The sequence below is a fragment of the Coptis chinensis genome, chromosome 9 (assembly GCF_015680905.1).
Source record: "Coptis chinensis isolate HL-2020 chromosome 9, ASM1568090v1, whole genome shotgun sequence".
In the NCBI taxonomy this organism is placed as follows: domain Eukaryota; kingdom Viridiplantae; phylum Streptophyta; class Magnoliopsida; order Ranunculales; family Ranunculaceae; genus Coptis; species Coptis chinensis.
The window spans coordinates 82,754,996-82,775,339 of record NC_141464.1 but is presented as its reverse complement, the minus strand read 5'-3'; the positions used below and the strand labels follow the sequence as shown (position 1 = coordinate 82,775,339).

At 36.1% G+C, this 20,344-nt stretch overlaps 1 protein-coding gene and 1 pseudogene across 2 annotated transcripts; both read left to right on the top strand.

The window, feature by feature from the left end:
- The first annotated feature begins 1,549 nt into the window (after nucleotides 1-1,549).
- Nucleotides 1,550-7,491, top strand: LOC147478783 (nuclear transcription factor Y subunit A-7-like). The gene is made up of 6 exons (XM_086581835.1): nucleotides 1,550-1,679; nucleotides 2,125-2,357; nucleotides 2,918-3,057; nucleotides 5,145-5,216; nucleotides 5,362-5,523; nucleotides 6,904-7,491. Exons 2-6 carry the CDS (start codon nucleotides 2,321-2,323, stop codon nucleotides 7,084-7,086), a joined length of 594 nt encoding a protein of 197 aa, XP_086437961.1. The 5' UTR covers nucleotides 1,550-1,679; nucleotides 2,125-2,320; the 3' UTR covers nucleotides 7,087-7,491.
- A 1,972-nt stretch (nucleotides 7,492-9,463) lies between these two features.
- Nucleotides 9,464-18,868, top strand: LOC147478782 (homeobox-leucine zipper protein HOX32-like; annotated as a pseudogene). The gene is made up of 18 exons (XR_015207313.1): nucleotides 9,464-9,794; nucleotides 10,754-10,913; nucleotides 12,378-12,490; nucleotides 12,626-12,716; nucleotides 12,800-12,895; nucleotides 12,971-13,084; nucleotides 13,196-13,281; nucleotides 13,524-13,679; nucleotides 13,763-13,837; nucleotides 14,253-14,359; nucleotides 14,453-14,633; nucleotides 15,174-15,362; nucleotides 15,629-15,706; nucleotides 15,976-16,110; nucleotides 16,199-16,518; nucleotides 17,748-17,859; nucleotides 18,243-18,392; nucleotides 18,500-18,868. The product of XR_015207313.1 is annotated as a homeobox-leucine zipper protein HOX32-like (transcript).
- The last annotated feature ends 1,476 nt before the right edge of the window (nucleotides 18,869-20,344 follow it).

Here is a 20,344-nt window from a genome sequence, read left to right as displayed (position 1 = left end):
ATACTTTTGAAACACTACCCAAGTGTAGCCATAATATAGTTCTTGCCATTTGGAGCTTAGGACCATAGTACAAAATATTGCGATATATCACGATATTTGTTGATATATATTCAGATTTCAGAAAAACATATATAAATATCACGATATGTTCAGAGATATATACGACTGCAAATATCGATGATATTTTGGTGATAATTTTTATATTTGGAGTTATTTTACGATATTTGGCAATATTTTGTGTATGTAATAATTTTATTTAATATTTACCATTATATTTCAAATAAATATAAATAATGTATCATGATATATTAATAAATATCAATAATATCTATGATATTTATCGATATTTTAAATATATCTACGATATTTGTATGTGAAACAATATCAAATATCTCTAAAAAAGATAATATATTCACGATACATATCGAGAAACTGAATATCGATAAATACCTTTATCCTTATATTTTATACTATGCTTAGGACAACATTTGCATATCACTTCAAAATTTCAACTAATTTGAGAGATTTGAACATGCAAACCGACCCTACTTAATCAAATATCCACATGGCTATGCAACTCATTATCACCGACAAACAAAATAGATTCAATAAAAAAAAAAAAACTACCACATGATCGCATCCTTTGTCGTCACCTTCCACCCAAACTACACTCACGTGTCACATGACAATCACTACCTTCAAATTCAATTCTAGCCACACTCCCACGCAATTAAAAAAATATTCAACAAAGACCTCTCTACTATGATACTATCTCAGCATCTCACTATATCACAGTACAAAGTGCCACGAAATATCAAAAAATGTCAATACACTACATTTTTCCAATATAGAATTTATCAAGATATTAATAATATCACATTACAAAACTACAAATATGTCAATATTTATCGATGTGAAGTTTTTTGTAAAATGGTCTACTTACATTTTTTTTTTTTTTTTTTTTTAGAAAATAGTTTAAGGTTCCTTTTTTATTTTCTTTGGCATACATTACGAGTTTCTCATTCAATAGAAATATAAAGAAAATACATCTCTCACCATTATGGCTAAGTAGTGTAGACATAGATGTATGCCAAAGAAGACAAAATTAGAAATTTTTTCATAAAAATTTAATACAGGTCAGGGTCTGCATCAGCAATGTAGACATGGTCGACATACGTTGATACTTCACCATTAAAAAAACAAACACATTGATATATACACATTAGCTACAAATTGATATTTTGAACAGCATCAGAATCTAAATTGTACAATTCAGAGAAAACAGACTAACGCTCAGAAAAAATGAAACTTTAAATCTAGACCAATCACTTAGTAGGACCCACACAATTATTATTCTTCTAAACCATGTGTGGCTAAAAAAAGAAACTATTTTTGAGTCAGAAGAAAAATAAACTTGTAGATAGGACAGAAGAACAACAGAGAACTTTAAACTTCCCTCGTGAATCATCCTCGATTTCCTCAATTTTTTTTTCAACGGTTCAGATTTCACTTTAATAGAATATTCCAAAAACTTAATAAAAAAAATAAAAAATAAAAAATAAAAAACACACACGTGTCAATAGAAAGAAATCTCAGTTGCAACGAAGAAGAAGCCAGAGAGAAAAAGAGGTGGGAGAAAAAGAAAGGAGATAAACTGTGTATTGGATTGAACTTATAAGGTATGGAATTTTTTTCTTTTGTGTTTTTGATTATGTTTTATTGTAAAGATTCAATTTTTATTTGATTATATGCTTTTTTTGTTATGTTTGATTGTTAATTTGAATGGAAACTTGTTTAATTGATGAACAATTGGTGGGGATATAAGGAATTAAGTTTGGGCTTTGGAAATTTTGAGTAAAAATTTGTTTGGAGAGAGAGAGAGAGAGAAAAAAAAATGGTAAAGATTGTTTTTTTTTATGGTGCAATTTATTTTTTTTGTTGTTAAACATTATTGGTTTTTAGTTCTGAATGAATTAGGTTAATTGGGTAAGTGGGGAAAAAAGGATTATTCATAGTGGAATACTAGACAGTGTGAAGGACTAGATAATTAGCTTGGGCATGTCATGTAGAGAAGAGGAAGTTACTTGTTTAATAGAGTACTTTGTGATGAATGCTGTGTTTCAGGTATCACTTGCGTTTTTTAGGCCAAGGGGAATGTTGGAGGTCTGAAGTTTAGATGATTGAGAATGTGTAGATATACTGAAGTAGTACATTGATGTGTGACATCAGATACAGTTGCTCTAACTGATCTTTGACCTGGATTTTGCTGTTCGTTGCATTTCTGATTCCAGCAAGAAACCTTCACTGGTGATTTTACATTATGCCGTCTTCTGTTCAGGAACAATCATCTAATTCTGGTATATTATTTAAACCCCTGGTTTGCAGAAATTTGTAGTTCTTTCTTTTCGTGCTTTCATACTTGGAAAGTTCTCAATGGTGTGTGTTTGTTTGGATGTTGCTACATTAAATGGAAAAATAGTCCTCCTAGTTATAATCTAATGGTAAATTGAGCACATTGAACTACGACTACATAGAACTGTTGTCACAGTACAGGTTGAATAATTACATATGCAGTTCTGAAGTTTACATAGAAAGGAACCTGATTGAAGTCCATTATTTTATTATCTTGGAACAATTGTTGAACCTTTTGCAAATTTTGGACTCTAAAGATGTTAATTTTTAGGTATCTTTGTGTTTTATTTTTTCGTGTTTGTTTTGCATGGTAGACACCATGTTAGTTATTTCTTCCTCCAATCTATACTCTTTATAGCAAAAATATGTATGGTTTAGGAGGGGCTGGGGTTGTTATCCTTATCTTGGAATGCAAGTTGGTAATGGAGATGATTGTCTCTATGTTGTGGTAAATTTTGCAAGGTACTTCTTGTCTGATTTGTTTTCGCTAAACTTGATAACCCAGATAATAGTGGAGCCGATGAACAACAACAGCAATCTGATTCTCAAAGTCAATCTCCGTCTCCTGCCAGTGGAGTTGCTTATCCTAATATGGTCTCTTCCGAGTACATGATGCCTTCTCATCTTGAAGTGGGACATGCTGTGGTACAGTTTCCAAAGTTGAAAATTAAATAAAGTAAAGCATGTTTTCTTAATGGGAGGATATAAATCAATTAAATCTGTTTTGAATTTCCTTCCACTTATTATATTTCTACATGTATGTAGCATAAATGTCACGAGTTCTTGTCATTCATTGGCCCGTATGACCTTAGGTTTTGGAAGACTTTGGATATTTTGTTACTCTCTAGTATGAGTTCTTGTGTATAACATTTAATACCAACTCTTCACTGGCATTAGAGTTAACACTGACTCTCACCCTTGAAAAAGCGTTAAATTATCTTCTATCTAGAAATTATTTTCTGGTATATTAGTTTTGGATAACCTCATATTAAATGGAAATAAAGGTAAAAGGAATCGAATTAAATTGAAACCCACTAGATACTGTTTTAGTAGATCATTGAATTTGTACCTTGACTTTAACTTTTTGTAGTTTCAATGTGCATTTTTTGTATTTTGGATATTCCAGTAATGCCTCAGTTTACATATTGTGCTTTTAACCATAATATTTAGATATTAGTATTTGTCATTGCACTCAAAAATTGACATTCATATTGGTCATTTCAATAATATAATCAACTTAGAATGGGAAATAGAAGTGATGATAAGCAGAAGTGGTCACTACTCTAGTGTGAATTTCTTCTTTTAAGATATCGTTGTATTTTTGCTCTGTGAATTATCCACTGAAAAATAGTCTGTTATGAATGATGTCAAGATTGAGAGGTAAGTGGGTTTGGTTGTAAATGTAGCCAAGGAGACGTTATTATTCAGTCTGGGTGTATTTTCAACAGCCATATTTACTCATATGTCCAAGCAGTGAATCCACTAGTTGGCATGTTCTCCCCAACGCTTGGGTCCACATCATGATGCAGAGATTTTGGAGGGGAAATGATGTATCTAAAAGTGAGTGGTCTATGCCCATGATTAGGATTACTATCATGTGGCTGCATAGGTGTTGCGTGCCCAGAAATTTCAGTTCTACCCAAAAGATAGTAATTTTATTATGTTTACTGAAATAAAATGAAGATTGTGTAGAAGATTGGGATATTACTGATAAAAGATGAAAGGGGGACTAAGTGGGAAGTTTTTACATTCTATTTAGACCATAATTAAGACTGTCATTGCCCTTGGCATTCTATGTTGTTCGTAAGAAATTAAAAAAGGAAGATATGACGAGGATAGAAGCTCAGGAACTATAAAGGAAGGAAGCAATTAAGGAGAACAACATAATAGCTGCATTTTTTTACATATTATTGTCTTGAAGAGAAGATGATTTTAGAGATAATACTCATTATTCTGAACTAGTTGTTGCTAAATACATCTGTAAGTGATTAGCTTGTTGCTGTGATTAACTTGGTAGAGTGTCACACTTATCCATTCCTAGTAGGCAGGCGTTCCTGCAAGCTTTGAAAAAACACGTCGTTAAAAACATTTGTAATCAGTTGGGACTGAGTTACGTGTTGGACTTTTCTGGCTCAGTTAGTTAAGTAATAACTTGAAATTACGGTATACACTTTTTGTCTCGATCAGATAAGCTGTTTTTCCCACGCTAATTATACTTGCTTAATTGCTTTTACTATTAGTTCGGTGAAATGAGGATATATGGTATAGATTACGATATATATTTTATGAGTTGATGGTGAAGTCTCACGATGTCTTCAACACCACTAGGCTTCAAAAATAAGAATGGTTTGTCATTGTGAGATGGCTGGGTTTTGTTTATTTGTTAGGTGGTAGTTACTGTCAGTTGGCCTGTATTGAAGTAGAAAATGGGATTAGTGCACAGCTGAAATCGTGAATCCTTGGGCAATGTAGTTTATCAATCCTGTTTGAAAACTTCGGCAGCTCAGACAACAAGCTCGCTATGTTTTCCTGCTGCATTAAAAGCTTCTGGATTTTGTGAATATTTTGTTCTTCCTGACCGTTCCTCCACTGAACGGAATTTGTATGTAAATGAGTTTCTGGGGAGAACTGGTCTTAATTCTTAAGATGTTATTTGTATCATCTGCACAGCATGATTTGAAGGTTTGACATAAATTCAGTTAACTGAATTTAAAAGTTAATGATCTCCACAGGCGCCAGGAGCTTACCCATATCCAGACCCCTACTACAGAAGCATTTTTACTCCTTATGGTGCTCAGCCTATGGTATGTTTAAGTTATCTGGTGCGGCTTTACTAGTGTTTAGCATATCACTATATCTTAACAGAATTTGCATTTTTGCTAGTTCTTTACCGGGTTAAATGGTCTTCAAGTACCATAATTTTTTTCATCTGTAATTATTTTCTTTCAGATTCACCCTCACTTGATGGGGATTCAAGCCGCAGTTCCGTTGCCATCAGATGCTGTTGAAGAACCTGTGTATGTCAACGCTAAGCAATATCATGGTATCTTACGACGCCGGCAGTCTCGTGCTAAAGCAGAATCGGAAAATAAGTTGCTCAAGTGTCGTAAAGTATGCTACTCCCACTATCTCTCTTAATTTTAATTTTTCGGGCCATAATAGGTGGCTAACTAAATGACATATATGGTTGGTTTCTAATCACAACCTTTCCATAGCAGACATTGATTTGTTTTAGTTAACTTTCATATCTTACTGTTAAAGAAAAACGAAAGTTAACTAATGCATCTTAATGTCAATCAAAGTGTGTCAGATCAGTGTTTGATAGCTAACATGTATTTTTCATGAACGATACCAATTCAATTCAACTTTGATATGCCATTCTATGTCCTAGGCTCTAGTCTGTCTTCCTCACACTACTACACCTGAAAGATACTGGACCATTAAACTTCTACCACTTTTAGCTGGCTATTGTATTCAGTATAGGTGAAACTAAAAGGTTGATTTTTACAATCAAGTCGATAAATTCCCACTGGTTTGTAAGCGAAACTGCGAATTTGAAACATTAACATGGAAGAGGAATAGAACTGTTGTCTGGTGGTTTAGCAATTATGGGGTTAAGCAAGTGACACCATATTCATAATCTAGGATTCGATGGTGTAAAATTTTGATATACAACTTTACTTGGAGTATTTTATCAATGATCTGATTGTGAGTCACTTGGTAAATTTACTGTTTGGTCTGTGGTTAAAAGATTCGGAAGATTCCCCTCACTTGTTGCGAAGGAGGGCTGAAGTGCTGAACAAAGGCATGTAATAATCAGACACTGGGTTCTGGTTTTGACTGTTAAAAAACTGACAGATTTAACGTCTGCAAACTGTGGCTTTGACCCTATGTGATTTGAAAATGCTTTTTTAATGTGAGTAGAATGGCGTCTGACAAAATTGTGAGGCAGGAAAGAAGAACTACTTGTCTGAAGTAAACATGTACATGTCTTTCTTTCATTCATTAATCTTGTTATATGCGATTTTGCATAATGGTTAGATTATATACACTATGTACTCATGAGGCTTTGTCTATTCCTCTTCCATGTCAAAAATAGAAGAGTTTTGTTAGCTTTAAAGTTTGTTGTTGACTCTCAGGAAGTTTCTTATTTTTTTTGTTGTTCTGACTATCTGTAAATTTGTAATGTTCCTGCTATTTTTGATTGAGTCGGGGGTGTTGGGGAGGGAAGTTATGTTAGTCACTGGGGAGTGCACAACTTCATTGTGTTATATTTGGAAGAACCGTTTGATTTCATGTGAAGACTCTTAGTACTGTCGTGTCTCTGTTATGCTTTACTGATAGTACTCACGTAGCTCTCAGACGAAAACTTTACTGATAGTACAGTAGTACACATGTAGCTATCAGACAAAAACTTCAATATTCTCACCTCTTTTGAAACATGCCCTTTTTTTTCCCTCTAATGAATTGTAGTTCTGAATTATCTTGCAGCCCTATCTGCATGAATCTCGACACTTGCATGCATTAAGAAGAGCTAGGGGATGTGGGGGTCGATTTCTTAATGCGAAGCCAGATGAGACTGAAGATGACAAAGCCACCTCGCATGATAATGAACAGCGCGGTACTGGAAATTCTGATAAAAGCCAAAACTCTACCGCAGAGAAGGCATCCTAAATCTTTAGTAGGAGCATTAATGTCAATTCTAGGACACAAGTAAACATCTGACCCTTTCAAGGTGATCTTAATTACCATGGTCAGAAATTTCTAAACCCAAATATTTAGTAATCTTGGTGAGGTCACTTGGTGGTCAGGCTTAATCCCTCACCTCACCATGGTAGGCTTTTGTATGTATAGTTCTCTCTTAAATTTTAATTACAGAAAGGTAGAATAATCAAACAGCATCTTGGTTGAGGCTCTAGTAGAGTGTGTTTTGCATGCAGTTTTTGTCAAGGTGATTGAATCTGCGACTAAGGAGTTCAAAGTACTTGTGAGATAGGTCAGAAGATGGTTGTGTTATTACCAGATTATTAGTTATTTTTTTTAGCTAATAAATATTTTGAATTCAGGTATTGTTATCAACGTTCCACTTGCATTTATTGGTTGTAATGTGTAGTAGATATTTGACGCAGGTAATGATGATTGATTTTTATCTCCAGTGTGTCATCTGTGGTTATGTTATAACAAAAAGTTGTTTGGTGCCTATCATCATATTTAGTACGTAATTTTCAATTTTGAGTCCTCACTGGCTTGATGCAATCCGGTCTTGCCTACTTCTAGCACAAGTACGAATATGGTCTTCCAGCAAAAAACTTTCTTCATGTACAGGACTGCTTCTAAATGCATTAAAACTTATAGACTTTGTGTTCTCGTAAAGTCTCAGACACCACACCATTGAGGGTCAGACGTGCTCTAGATTTTCATTATTTTCATTTACTTGACCCTAAAGGGGATGTGAACTATACTATAAAAGGTGTCTTTTGGAGCACTTATCTAAAGTAGTTGAAAATCCTAAAGAAGGATGTGAACTATTCTGTAAAAGGATCTTTATTGTTCTGATGCCCCACATTGTTCTTAAAGGTCAGTGGAGGCTCATTTGTGGCGTGCGAACTCAGAAAAGGAACACAGGATCCTTAAAAAGGATTCAAAGAATGCGTGGGTATCCCTCTTCTAGTTTTTGTAGGTATGTTTGGTTGCTGTTCGTGTTAATTAAAAGTACATATGATGCGTGGGTAACCGCTCAAAAAACTAGTTATTTAAAAGGATTTGGTATTCATCTAATCATATCTGGTAAGTGTGTCTAGACCCTGAGAGGGACGTTTTTTTTTTGGTCTTTGAGACAACAGAACATAAGCTATGTTATCAGCGAGTTGCTGTCACATAAGCTATAAATGGTACCCCTTTAACCATTCTGGCATTGTGGTTCAGTATTTTCTGATACATTGATGGTGTCTGTTAGAAAATTAGAAAATGATATATTGGCGCTTGCCTGTCTAAATATCGTGCTCCAATGACGGGCCATTTAATGGTCCAGTATCAGTTGGTCGGCCTTGATTTTTAAAGGTTTTGAATCGTCAGAAAGGTTCAACTGTTCAAGTCAACATAAATGAATTACAAAGTTTTTTGGATACAGTGGTACAACTAGGCATGACAATAGGTGATGGATTGGGCCGTAATTAGATGTCTAATCAAGTGAGTTCATCTGTAAAATCAGCATTTAAAGTTTCATTTGTCAAGCTATATTTGGGTCTAACATAGGTAATCATATGCATATATACCTTGAGCTAAACTGGCAAGCTACTTATTATGTAGATCTTATATCAGTCAAACTGTTTTGACAGGAGAAGGATCTAAAGAAGCAACGTGATTGAAATTTAATAAAAGGTTGCGCCAAAGCAATGTGCCAACTTGGTATTCAATGGGAAGTTACACTCTAACTATGAGGATCTGACTTATATTCACAAAAAGTTTGTTATGATACCCAAGTGTCATCCATGTACTTAGGTGTGTATGTACATGAGTACATCATACACACTACTACGTCCTACATGGATACATACATATGGCAATGACCAAAATAAGATGATGGAAAAAGAGTTTGAGAGAAAAAGCCATGTACTTTTTCCCCTACTTTAGTGTGTCAGAGAGTGTAACAGCTAACAGCTATAAAACATTTTTTCTCTTCTCTCTGAAAATGTGAAAAAAAAAACGCTTCTGTCAGCATGTCAAAAAAACAACAATAATGGTACAACACTCTCTTGTTTTTGTTTTTTTTAAAAAAAAAGTGATGACAGCAAGTGCTCATTACCTCACTCACTTCACCATCCCACCTGGCTTTTTCTTTGTTTCTTATTACCCAGTTTTTGCTCTCTGTGGGTTTTTGTGTGTTTTTAGTATATATTTAATAACATTTATTCTGGTTTCTGAGTTCCCTTGGTTTCTGTAATCACTTCTTACCTCCTCCCTTTCATTATAACCTCGAGATGTGTGTCAACCATATCTTAAAGATAAGATCTTTTTTTTTTTCTTCACACTCATTTTTTTCACTCACACTCTCAAAACACTAAACTTTGAACTTGTGTTTCTAGTTAAAGTTTGAAACTTTGGGTGTTTCTTCTGATGTTGGAGAAGCCCCACTGCTTAGTTTTTACTTGCTTAGTTGAGTTTTTTCTGTTTTAGTGGAAAAAACAAATGGCTTCTTCTTCAAAGCCAACTGATACTAGTAAGTATGTGAGGTACACATCTGAGCAAGTTGAGGTTTTGGAGAAGTTTTATATGGAATGCTCAAAGCCTACTTCTTCTAGAAGGCAGCAGCTTATAAGAGAGTGCCCCATGTTGGCTAATATTGAGCCTAAGCAGATCAAAGTTTGGTTTCAAAATAGAAGGTATTTTTTTTTTTAAGTTGGTGATTTATGCTGCTTACTCCTGTTTTTATGTATAGCATTGCACATGGAATTTGAGTTTATATATTTGGTGGAAAATGAGATTGACAGCAGTATCTTGTTAAGTATTTAGTGAGTATTTTGTTGCATATGTTAATCAATAAATTTGAATTTTGGGATTTGTTTGTGATTGGTTTATACAACTCTTGGGACTGCTTATCAGTCCTTAATGATAAGTGTAGCCTAATAAGGAATTGTCACTCCTGAATTGTTTCTTCCTCATACTGGACTAGAAGTTAAGCTTAATCATCTGTTTTTCATTTTTATTATTATTACTATTACTTTACTATGTTTTAAAATGTGAGGTATTGTGAAGTGGGCAAATGTGTATTGACATAAATTTTAGAGAAATTTAGTTAGGGGTTTGTGGTGTGTTTCTAAAAATCTAGGAAGCAAGGACATGAACACCAACACACGAACGTACAACAATTCTTGAAAAACTAAAAATACAGTTCGGGGTTTGTGGTACGTTTCTGAAAACCTAGGAAGCAAGGACACCAACACCAACACCAACACCAACACAATCTGTCTGACATGAATGTACAACAATTCTTGAGAAAATAAAAATAGGGGTAAGGGAAGGACACACTTACTGACCGTGTCAGAAGTAAAACATGGATATTCCTTCTGTTTATCTGATTATATTGAGAGTTGCATACTACTCATGATACTTCTAACTCATTTACATGGTGACCAGATAGAATGTTGTTAACCAACACATCCACTATGTCTACATTTGGATAATGTATAGCTCATAACACTAAATGTAGATATTCTTCATAGCTATATCTTGTCATAGGAAAAGACCCGAAGTATCTTTAATTATCAATGATGAATTGTAGTGCTTGTGGTTACTCTTTTCTGCCATTTAGTGATATTTTATCTTTCTCCCTTCTTTATAGATGTCGTGACAAGCAGAAAACAGAATCTTCTCGTCTCCAGACGGTGAACAGGAAGCTGAGTGCCATGAACAAGCTGTTGATGGAGGAGAATGATCGGCTACAGAAGCAGGTCTCAAAGTTTGTTTACGAAAATGGGTATATGAAGCAACAGTTGATCAACGTAAGTGCCTTCTCCTTCACTCTTTATGTATCCGTGGTATATATACCTATCTTTCACATCCTTTACTTGATTACTAGTGAAGCATCCAGAAACACATGTATATGCCATTTTTTCAATTAGTTAAGCGCCAGATACCTCTGATCCTTTTTCCTTTGATTTGTCTTTTGAGCTTTTGCTTTTAGAAACACAGGCCTAAAAGTAACAGTGAGATATTTTTTGTTTTCAAAATTTTGGTATTGATCCCAACTGCGAACTGCACTTTTTAAGTCTGGAGTAGAAAATTTTATTTTACTAATTATCATAAATATTTTTGTCTATATTTGAATTTGGCTGTAAAGGATTTGGTGAATTAAAACAAGGAAGCGGAGTGAAAGAAGATATTTCTCTTCTATTTCTGTTTGTTGTTTTTTCTTTTCCTTTTTCTTTTATTTTTTTTTAAAGGATTTTCAGCTAAAAAGGGTATCCAACTTTCCTATGATGCACGGATACTGCTGTTTGCCTATTGCACTGGGTAAGATACTGGTACTGGATACACTATACTGCTGAAATGTATTGTTCCATATCCTCCCATAGCTATGAATAATACGAGGGGTGGGGGTGGGAGTGGGAGGGAGTACACACAAACATAGATGAAACAGAAGAAATAGAGAAAGATGAAGAGGAACTCGTACCTACTTCCGTGGCTAATCAATAATCACACCACCACCTTATGTTCGAAATCATATTTTTTCTAAGAATTTTATATTTGTATTCCCGTATCCCTATCCGTACCCGTATCTTAGATTTTCAAAAAATGTCGTATTGTACCCGAACCTGTGTCACCGTATCAGTATCGGTACCCGTATCCGTGCATCATAGCAACTTTCTATTTTTTTTTATCAACTTGGGGATTGAGCTTTTTATTTTATCAATTTGGGGACCAAACTTTCACATTTTTAACAATATGGAGAATCGTTCGCTTTGCTGTCCAAAACTCATTCCGTTTAGGAAATTTTGACGGGAAAGCTAACGGTTCCCCACATTGGAAAAAACTGAGAGTTTAGTTCCCCCCGCCCCCCAGTTGATAAAAAGAAAAGTGGGGTCCCTATATTGATAAAATGTAGAGTTTGATACCCTCTTTGGCTGAAATTCCTTTTTTTAACGAAGAAAATGAAGTAAATTTTTTCTCGAAAGTTATGTTTTGCTCCTTGATGCTGCTTACCCTTGTCAAGACAGGATAGAAACTTTAATCTCGTCTCGAATTAAATGCTACAACCACTAGATAAAACCCTAATCTGTATGGATGTAATATGTAAGGTTGGTACATGTCATTACCGATCTTATCCTCAAAGATTCCTTCTAAAGGACCTGAAGGTGGTTTTAACTGCATTTGTCTGGAATGTTGGTATACAAAGCTTAATGACTGCTCTACAGATGGTGTTCAACCCATCTGTAAAATTTACTGACCAAACTGATTCTTTACAGCCCTCTGCAGTGACCACAGACTTGAGATGTGAATCTGTGGTCCAAACTTCTCTGCATCAACAACAGCAACCTACACCCCAACATCCACATACGGATGTTAACAACCCAGCTGGGTGAGTCATTTTGGTTTTTCATTCTTTTTTTATTTTTCAGTTTCTTATTTGTTTTTGGGAAATATTATTTCTGAAAATTTGTCTTTGGCTGTATTTCTAACTAAGTATATATGTTGCTCTTGTGCATATATTTAGTCTCCTCGCATTAGCTGAGAAGACCTTGACAGAGTTCCTTGCTAAGGCCACTGGAACTGCTGTCAACTGGGTCCAAATGCCTGGAATGAAGGTATCACACCTTCCACAGCAATTTAGTCTACTCTAGTTTAGGCACATTCTTAGATCTTAAAACCTCTTCTGTTTCTTTTGTAGCCTGGTCCGGATTCTATTGGAATCATTGCTGTTTCCCATAATTGTCATGGGGTAGCAGCGCGAGCCTGTGGTCTCGTGAATTTAGAACCCATGAGGGTAAGTTCATCTCACTCATTCAGGTTATTGTTTTCAACAACGTAAAATACTATTTTTGTTTTAATCTCCGTAAAGGTTGCTAGGATACTTAAAGATCGCATATCCTGGTTCCGTGATTGTCGTTGTCTTGATGTCTTAGCTGCTCACCCTCTGAGAAATGATGGAATCATAGAGCTTATATACATGCAGGTTTGTCATGTTTTCAGAAATATTGATTAAAAGAAAGCAAAATAAAAAACAAACTAGAGATAATGTTTTAGCTCATTCAACTTATCTTGCTAATTTTTTGTGACCTTTCAGGCGTATGCACCTCGACAATGGTATCGGGCAAGAGACTTTTGGATGTTAAGATATACTACACGAGTTTGGAAGATGGCAGTGTTGTGGTACTTTCATATATCATATAATTTCATTTGATCTGTTTTGTGATGCATTGTTTTAAAATTTTCCTCTAGGTTATAGCAGTGGTATTCTCTGTTTGGACACTAGGGCCGGTGTGAGAGTCTGTCATTCAGATAGTCTTTCTAATTTTGAACATTCTTCTATCCTGAACAGTGTGATGACTGACACAAATTAATTTTGTTAAATGTGTTCTGATTTTCTTTCCTCGCGGAATGTTTACTTGTAGATATGTGAAAGATCCCTGACCCCTGCAACTGGTGGCCCTGTGGGCCCCCCTGCTCCTGGTTTTGTAAGAGCTGAGATGCTTCCAAGTGGCTACTTGATTCGACCTTGTGAGGGTAGCAGCTCTATAATTCACATTGTTGATCATGTTGATTTAGATGTAAGAATTAACTGAGAAAATGTGCATTTTCTGTGTCTGTTTTCTTCATGTTGTTTCACCATTGTGTTCTTGTCATGGCGCAGGCAAGAAACACACCTGAGGTTCTCAGGCCACTTTATGAGTCTCCACAAATTCTTGCTCAGAGAAGTACAATCGCGGTAATTGTCCTTGGCATAGATCAGATTGTGTTCTGCAGTGTTGCATTTTATGGTTAATGTTGTGGTGGAGGGAGATCACATTCATGTGCTCTTGATGGATTAAGATATTTGTTTTTATTATTGGAGAACACTACAAGTTCTCACCGTTGGATCGACTTGGAATCGACTTGGAGTATCAAAATGGCACCCCCTTGTAGCTTGCACACTGATTTGTGCGTCAAATTAGTGTGAGTAAGCACATAAAAAGTCCTCCATCCTCTGAACTCGTAAAACTGTGGGTACAGTTAATGTAACGCAGGCTTTGGTCTGTCTACCCCAGATAGGGAGACTTTTGTAGTAATTCATGTACACAAGCACTTTCATCCCTTTTTTTGTTTCAGTACTGGAGAAATATTCTTTTCATCTGTATCTGTAGGCACTGCGTCACATACGGCAGATTGCACAAGAGATGAGTGGTGAAATTCAGTATGGTGTAGGTCGCCAACCAGCTGTGTTGCGGACATTTAGTCAAAGAATGTGCAGGTGAATGCATCAGTCACTGAGTTTCGTATATTTAAATATTTACATATCTACATGTTATTACTTTCCTTTCTCATTGAAGCTTCCAAAATGCAGGGGTTTTAATGACGCTGTTAATGGTTTTGCGGATGATGGGTGGTCGCTGCTGGGTAGTGATGGAGTAGAAGATGTTACCATTGCCATAAACTCTTCCCCTAACAAACTTATTGGTTTCCAAGGGAACTCGATGAGTATAAGAGGTGGAGTATTGTCTGCGAAAGCATCAATGCTGCTACAGGTACATCCCTGAGACGTAAGCTTTCCTTTTGATGCTAAGACAAACATATTATGGATGGTATTATTTCTCACTCTAACATGACATGGAACCACTCTTTTAAAAGTCATCATCTAATCGAAAGTAAAAACAGGGTTGCAACTGGTAAATTCATTCCAAGTCTATTGTCATACAAATCACATTTAATATTGTACTCAATTGTCAAAATATTATCCGTCTTTGGCTAATAAGAAGGGAGGTTAAAACAACAATAATATATGGTTAAGTAGATCAAGTGCGCATGTGCTGGGGTTTTAAAGTGAACCTTGACCTAGCATAGAAGAAAATCATAAGGCTGACTAAATTACTGGTCAATATTCCAAAATTATATTTCGCTAATATCTCATCTAGAATAAGAACAGGAGAGCTGTTGCGTTTTTTTTTCTCTTTGATGTTATGTAACTCACTTTTTAATGCTCGTTCTGACCACACCTTAGGCTTATGATATGTTCTGCCAAACATGGCCTTAATGGATTTTTTAATCTCTGTATGTGGATAATGTAGGATGTCCCACCTGGATTGCTTATTCGCTTTCTGAGGGAGCACCGTTCTGAGTGGGCCGATGCTGGAATTGATGCCTACTCTGCCGCATCTCTGAAAGCTAGCCCTTGTGCAATACCCGGTGGAAGACTAGGCTGCTTCCCGAGTGGCCAGGTCATCTTACCTCTTGCACATACCTTGGAACACGAGGAGGTAATTGTATTTCAACCAAGTCCAGTTACATCTTATTTTTGTCAAGGTTTTAAATGCATGTATCATATATCCATTGAACCACGTCTATTGAAGTCAGTGAAATATTCTAGAATTTAAGTCGTAAAGAGCAGTTTTGTTGCTCTATAATTAAATATACACTGGGAACCTTTCTGTTGGCATTGAGGTCCATAGCTCAGTATGTTTTCTTGTTTCACCTTCAATAAGAAGTTTGGAAAATTGCTAATTTCTTTGTTTTTCACTTGTAGTTTTTGGAAGTGATTCGTCTTGAAGGCCATTCTTTTCCCCAAGATGATGTTCTACTACAAGATATGTATTTATTACAGGTTGGTGCATATCAATCTAGGAGTGTACCATTATATATTTGTTAATGGGTTTGAAGTAAATACGTAATCTGGTTCATTACCTTGTATACTCAGTAGTTTTTACTAATAAGGTGCCAGCAACACTCTGGTAGTTGTTGGAAGATTTCCCCTAGGAAACCCATAAAGGAGTGTTCCAAACCTTTCCTCTGGTAGTCGTTACATAGCTATCCGGGCTGATGTTTGGAAATATTTTATTTCCCTTATCTTATTAGTTCCTCTTTTTTTTTCAGCTTTGTAGTGGATTGGACGAGAATGCAGCGGGTGCCTTTGCTCAACTTGTCTTTTCACCTTTTGATGAATCTTTTGCTGAAAATGTAACATTGCTACCATCAGGTTTCCGTGTCATACCATTGGACCCTAAAACAGTTGAGTACCAGCCTTAAACTTCAATTTATGGTTATTCAGATTGTGATATATTTTGTGCTACTTAACATTTTTTTTGTGGTACTGCAGGATGATAGTGCAGCTGCCCGTACACTGGATTTGGCTTCCTCCTTGGAATCGGGTCCTAGTGGAGGACGTCTGGCTGCTGAAACCACATTGAACAACTATAGCCTAAGGTCAGTGCTGACCATTGCATTCCAGTTCGCTTTTGAGAACCACTATCAAGACAGTGTGGTAGCCATGGCTCGGCAATATGTAAGGAGCATTGTGGGTTATGTTCAGAGAGTTGTGAATGCTATTTCCCCATCCAGGCTGAGCTCCCAGCCAAAATCATTGCCTGGGTCTCCTGAGGCTGTCACGCTAGCACGGTGGATTTGTAGGAGCTACAGGTTTGTAATAACTTCTCACCACCACTGGATGTTTCATTGACATGCATTTGTGGTTTGGGTAATGTAGGTTCATCGTCTAGAGTAAAAGCAGCACTGTGTAGAGTAAGTAGCAAAGTTATTATGTAGGTTTATGTTTGACATTGTGTCCATGTAGAACTTAACTAGTTTATGCTACTCTTACCAGCCTCCTGATACCCGGAAATGATACTCATATATATACGTGTGTACACATTCATAGTAACTACAAATGACACAGCTACAGAAAAACTGTTAATATTTTCAAACCTTCAAATTGTGGATAAGTATGTGTTTCGAAACAGATAACGTTGCTGAGAAATATACTTCCTTAGAAGAGAGAGAGAACAGAACAGACATAGGGAGAAACATAAGAGTCACGGTCGCCTTCGCTTCCAACTGTTTCTCCTTATCTTATTATGACATAAACCTTAGCTAACTGACAAAGTCCCTGGTCTGGCCGAAATATTTAATGGACCACTATAACATGAAAAAGAATATAAAAATGACTTGAGGACTGGAATGGTAAAAATGAGTATCTCATCTCTAATTTCTATCATGCAAAATGGGCGCCTGCTAAAAATTGAAGGCTTTTAGATACTAATAAAAAGATTGGGTCTTTGATGCAAATAGTTAAGTTGTGCCAATTTTCTTCAAAGTGACATGTGCTCCCTTCAAACACGATTCCGTCATTTAATGAAGGATATTTAAAAGCTAGGTGATCACTTTCATTCATTCTGATTAGGTATGATATATCTCTATGACTCTCTTACCGATAGTGAGAATAATGGTTATTCTCACAAACCTTTACCCAGTAGGGGGGTTATTGTGGACCAAGAATTTTATAATGGTGTCTACCAACCTCACAACAGCCCAAGACACATTACATGCGATCGACAAAGTTTTATTGCACTGTATAGTAAGGTCGCAATGCAGAAAGTCATTGACTGCTGAATTTCTTGGTGAACTTGGAAAATGGCAACTGGGCCAGCATTATGGCAAAGGTTACTGATAACCATTTTTATCTCATGTATTATGTTAGTTTTTGTAATAGTTTATCAAAAGAAGATCAGCTAGTAGAAAAGGATACTATAGTAGAAGCATGATGTTATTCTGCAAATCTTGTAATTATTCTGAAGTTTACTCTAGTGATACTATTTGAATTAATCTTCTTGGTTTTTATGTTTTTTTATCTTTGTGCCTTCTTTTTCCAGATTTCTCACTGGCATAGAGCTCCTTCAGCTTGATCTGTCAGCTGGTGACGCCTTGTTGAAACAACTATGGCGCCATTCTGATGCAATCATGTGCTGTTCCCTGCAGACAAATGTAATTAGCTCTCTCTTTCCATCTTTTATACTCTCTTGGTCCGCAGTTCATTGTAATTTTTAGCTGGAGAACCTAATTACTTTACTTGAGTTCCATTTTGTTTAATGAATATACATCAAGAAGAATTTGTAACTATCTAAGGCAGGAGTTCTATTTATTCTTTTGTTATTCAGTGTTTTATTTCATTGGTTTAGGTTGGTAATCGACTGTCTACATTAGCATCTAGGTTTGGTCTACATATACTGGGATGGGATTACTTTAGAATACCGATTCTTGCCATGGGGGGCATGTGCATGATTTTTCTTTAGGATAAGCTCTTTTGTGTAGTCTTTGGACTCCTCATTCCAAGATAAGCTTGATGTGGATGTAATTTATTGTACCAGGCTTCTCCTGTTTTCACCTTTGCAAATCAGGCCGGGCTCGACATGCTAGAAACCACTCTTGTTGCTCTCCAAGATATAATGCTTGATAAAATTCTCAATGAGGCGGGGCGTAAGACCTTGTGTTCTGAGTTCTCCAAGATCATGCAACAAGTAAGCTTTACAGTGCTATTAGCCCCTTATCGTAGGTATTGCACTTGTATTGGGCTGTTGCTGTATCATCTGTTTTTAAATAAAATTTGCATTGAAACTTCTTGCAGGGCTTTTGTCGTTTACCGGCAGGGATCTGTGTGTCCAGCATGGGCAGATCTGTTTCTTATCAGCAAGCAATTGCATGGAAAGTGTTGAATGAGGATGACAGCAATCACTGTTTGGCTTTCATGTTCATGAACTGGGCTTTCATTTGAAAGCATACTTTTCGTTTCAATCTGCACAATCCTTCATTTGAAAGCATACTTTTCGTTTCAATCTGCACAATCCTTTATGTTAGTGAAGAACAACCAAGTGAAAGACCTTTTGCATTTTCAAGTGTTTTCTATTTTGCTTTAGAACTCTTAGATGTTACTTTGTTTGAACTTTGAACTCGGGTCTTTTGAAGTGTATATGAAACTCGATCTTGTCTGTTTGAATCTTGAGTATTGGTTCGACTGGTTGGAAGGGTTGGCCCCTGCAGTTGTAGACTACTGAAGTCTAATCTTCGGACCCTCGTATCCTGAGGCTCAAATTCAAGTGTCCAAGGCCCTTCACTAGCTTAATTTGCAAGACATTAGATAAAGGGTTCTCGACTTTTTCGGGACGAAAAAGAAAAGGAAAGAAAAAGAAAAGGAAAGAAAAAGAAACTGAAAGATTAATCATTGGTATGACTTCTTAGAAAATGCTGATCTATTTTCTTCCACACGGAGATGCTATTATAGCAGTAAAGAGCCTAGGAATGCATTGAAATAACTTGAGTACAGCTGAACTCATCAGGGGTGTACTTAATCGAAACAATAGTCATTATCAACGCATTTTGTTATATTTGCTTAGTGGTAGTTGCAATTCAGATGGAGCATAAAATGATGACCGCCTAAGATTGAATCTGGAGCTTAGCGCAGGATTAGCAATTAAGTAGGATGCAATAAACTGTTATTGTGGCCTTTGTACATGCTCAGGTTTTGCAGTCGATAGAATGGATGGTAACCAGTCTGTGGGAAGTAAGTCTAAGTCTAGCTGGGACTTGATGGACGGCCTTTCTTATGCAAAGTGGTTTCAGTTAACGCCTCCTGCATTACGAATGTTCTTGGAAGATTTTTCTTAACCTGAATTTTCCTGGGTTGTCTGAAAAGTAGAATGGAGCACTTGCGACAAAAAGACAGCAAAAGCAAAATGGACTATCGTTGGAAAACGAAGGTCTGTCCTGCTGTGTTTTTTTAAGAGCAAATAATTAGTCCTGCGAATTCTTTCTTCAAAGTGCCATGGGGTACTTTCAAAGTTCAAACCATAATAAGGAATGCTTCAGAAGCTCAACTATGCTACGGCAGCTAGGTGCGAAATAGTGGTTAATATAAAGGTTTTCATCTTTATTACTATGAACTTGAACACACAAGAACGAACAGTTTTCAAGCATGAAGCGTAATGTGCTTTCGTGAAGGGTATAGATCACACGCAAGTAGTTCGAGATTAGTGAGTTTAGCCAGCAAACTCGAAACCAGATGATCAATCAAGCGAAACTTTTCGTTATCCAGACCATGATAATATGCTCTTTAGGTCGACCACTTCTAACTCGAAATCATGAATGGAAATTCAAATGAATTGACACTAGAGTAGTTTGATACTAGTGATTAGTAAGCTGAGTCAATAAAACTCGAAACCATGTCCGTCCTCAAACAATACCATATTGTTGGAAGTACAGAACTGTGATGTGAGGATATGGTGTCCTTCGACACACAACTTTTACAACAATATTTACCTGAGGCAGCACAACCGAAAAGCTTTTTAACTATCACATTATTATCTTCTCTTCATGATATATATGCTTCTCTTAATTACCAAGCATACATGCATCAAGAGGAAGAAATAAAATTACATCTAATAGCAAAATAGGGGATGGAATCATGGTGTTGTAT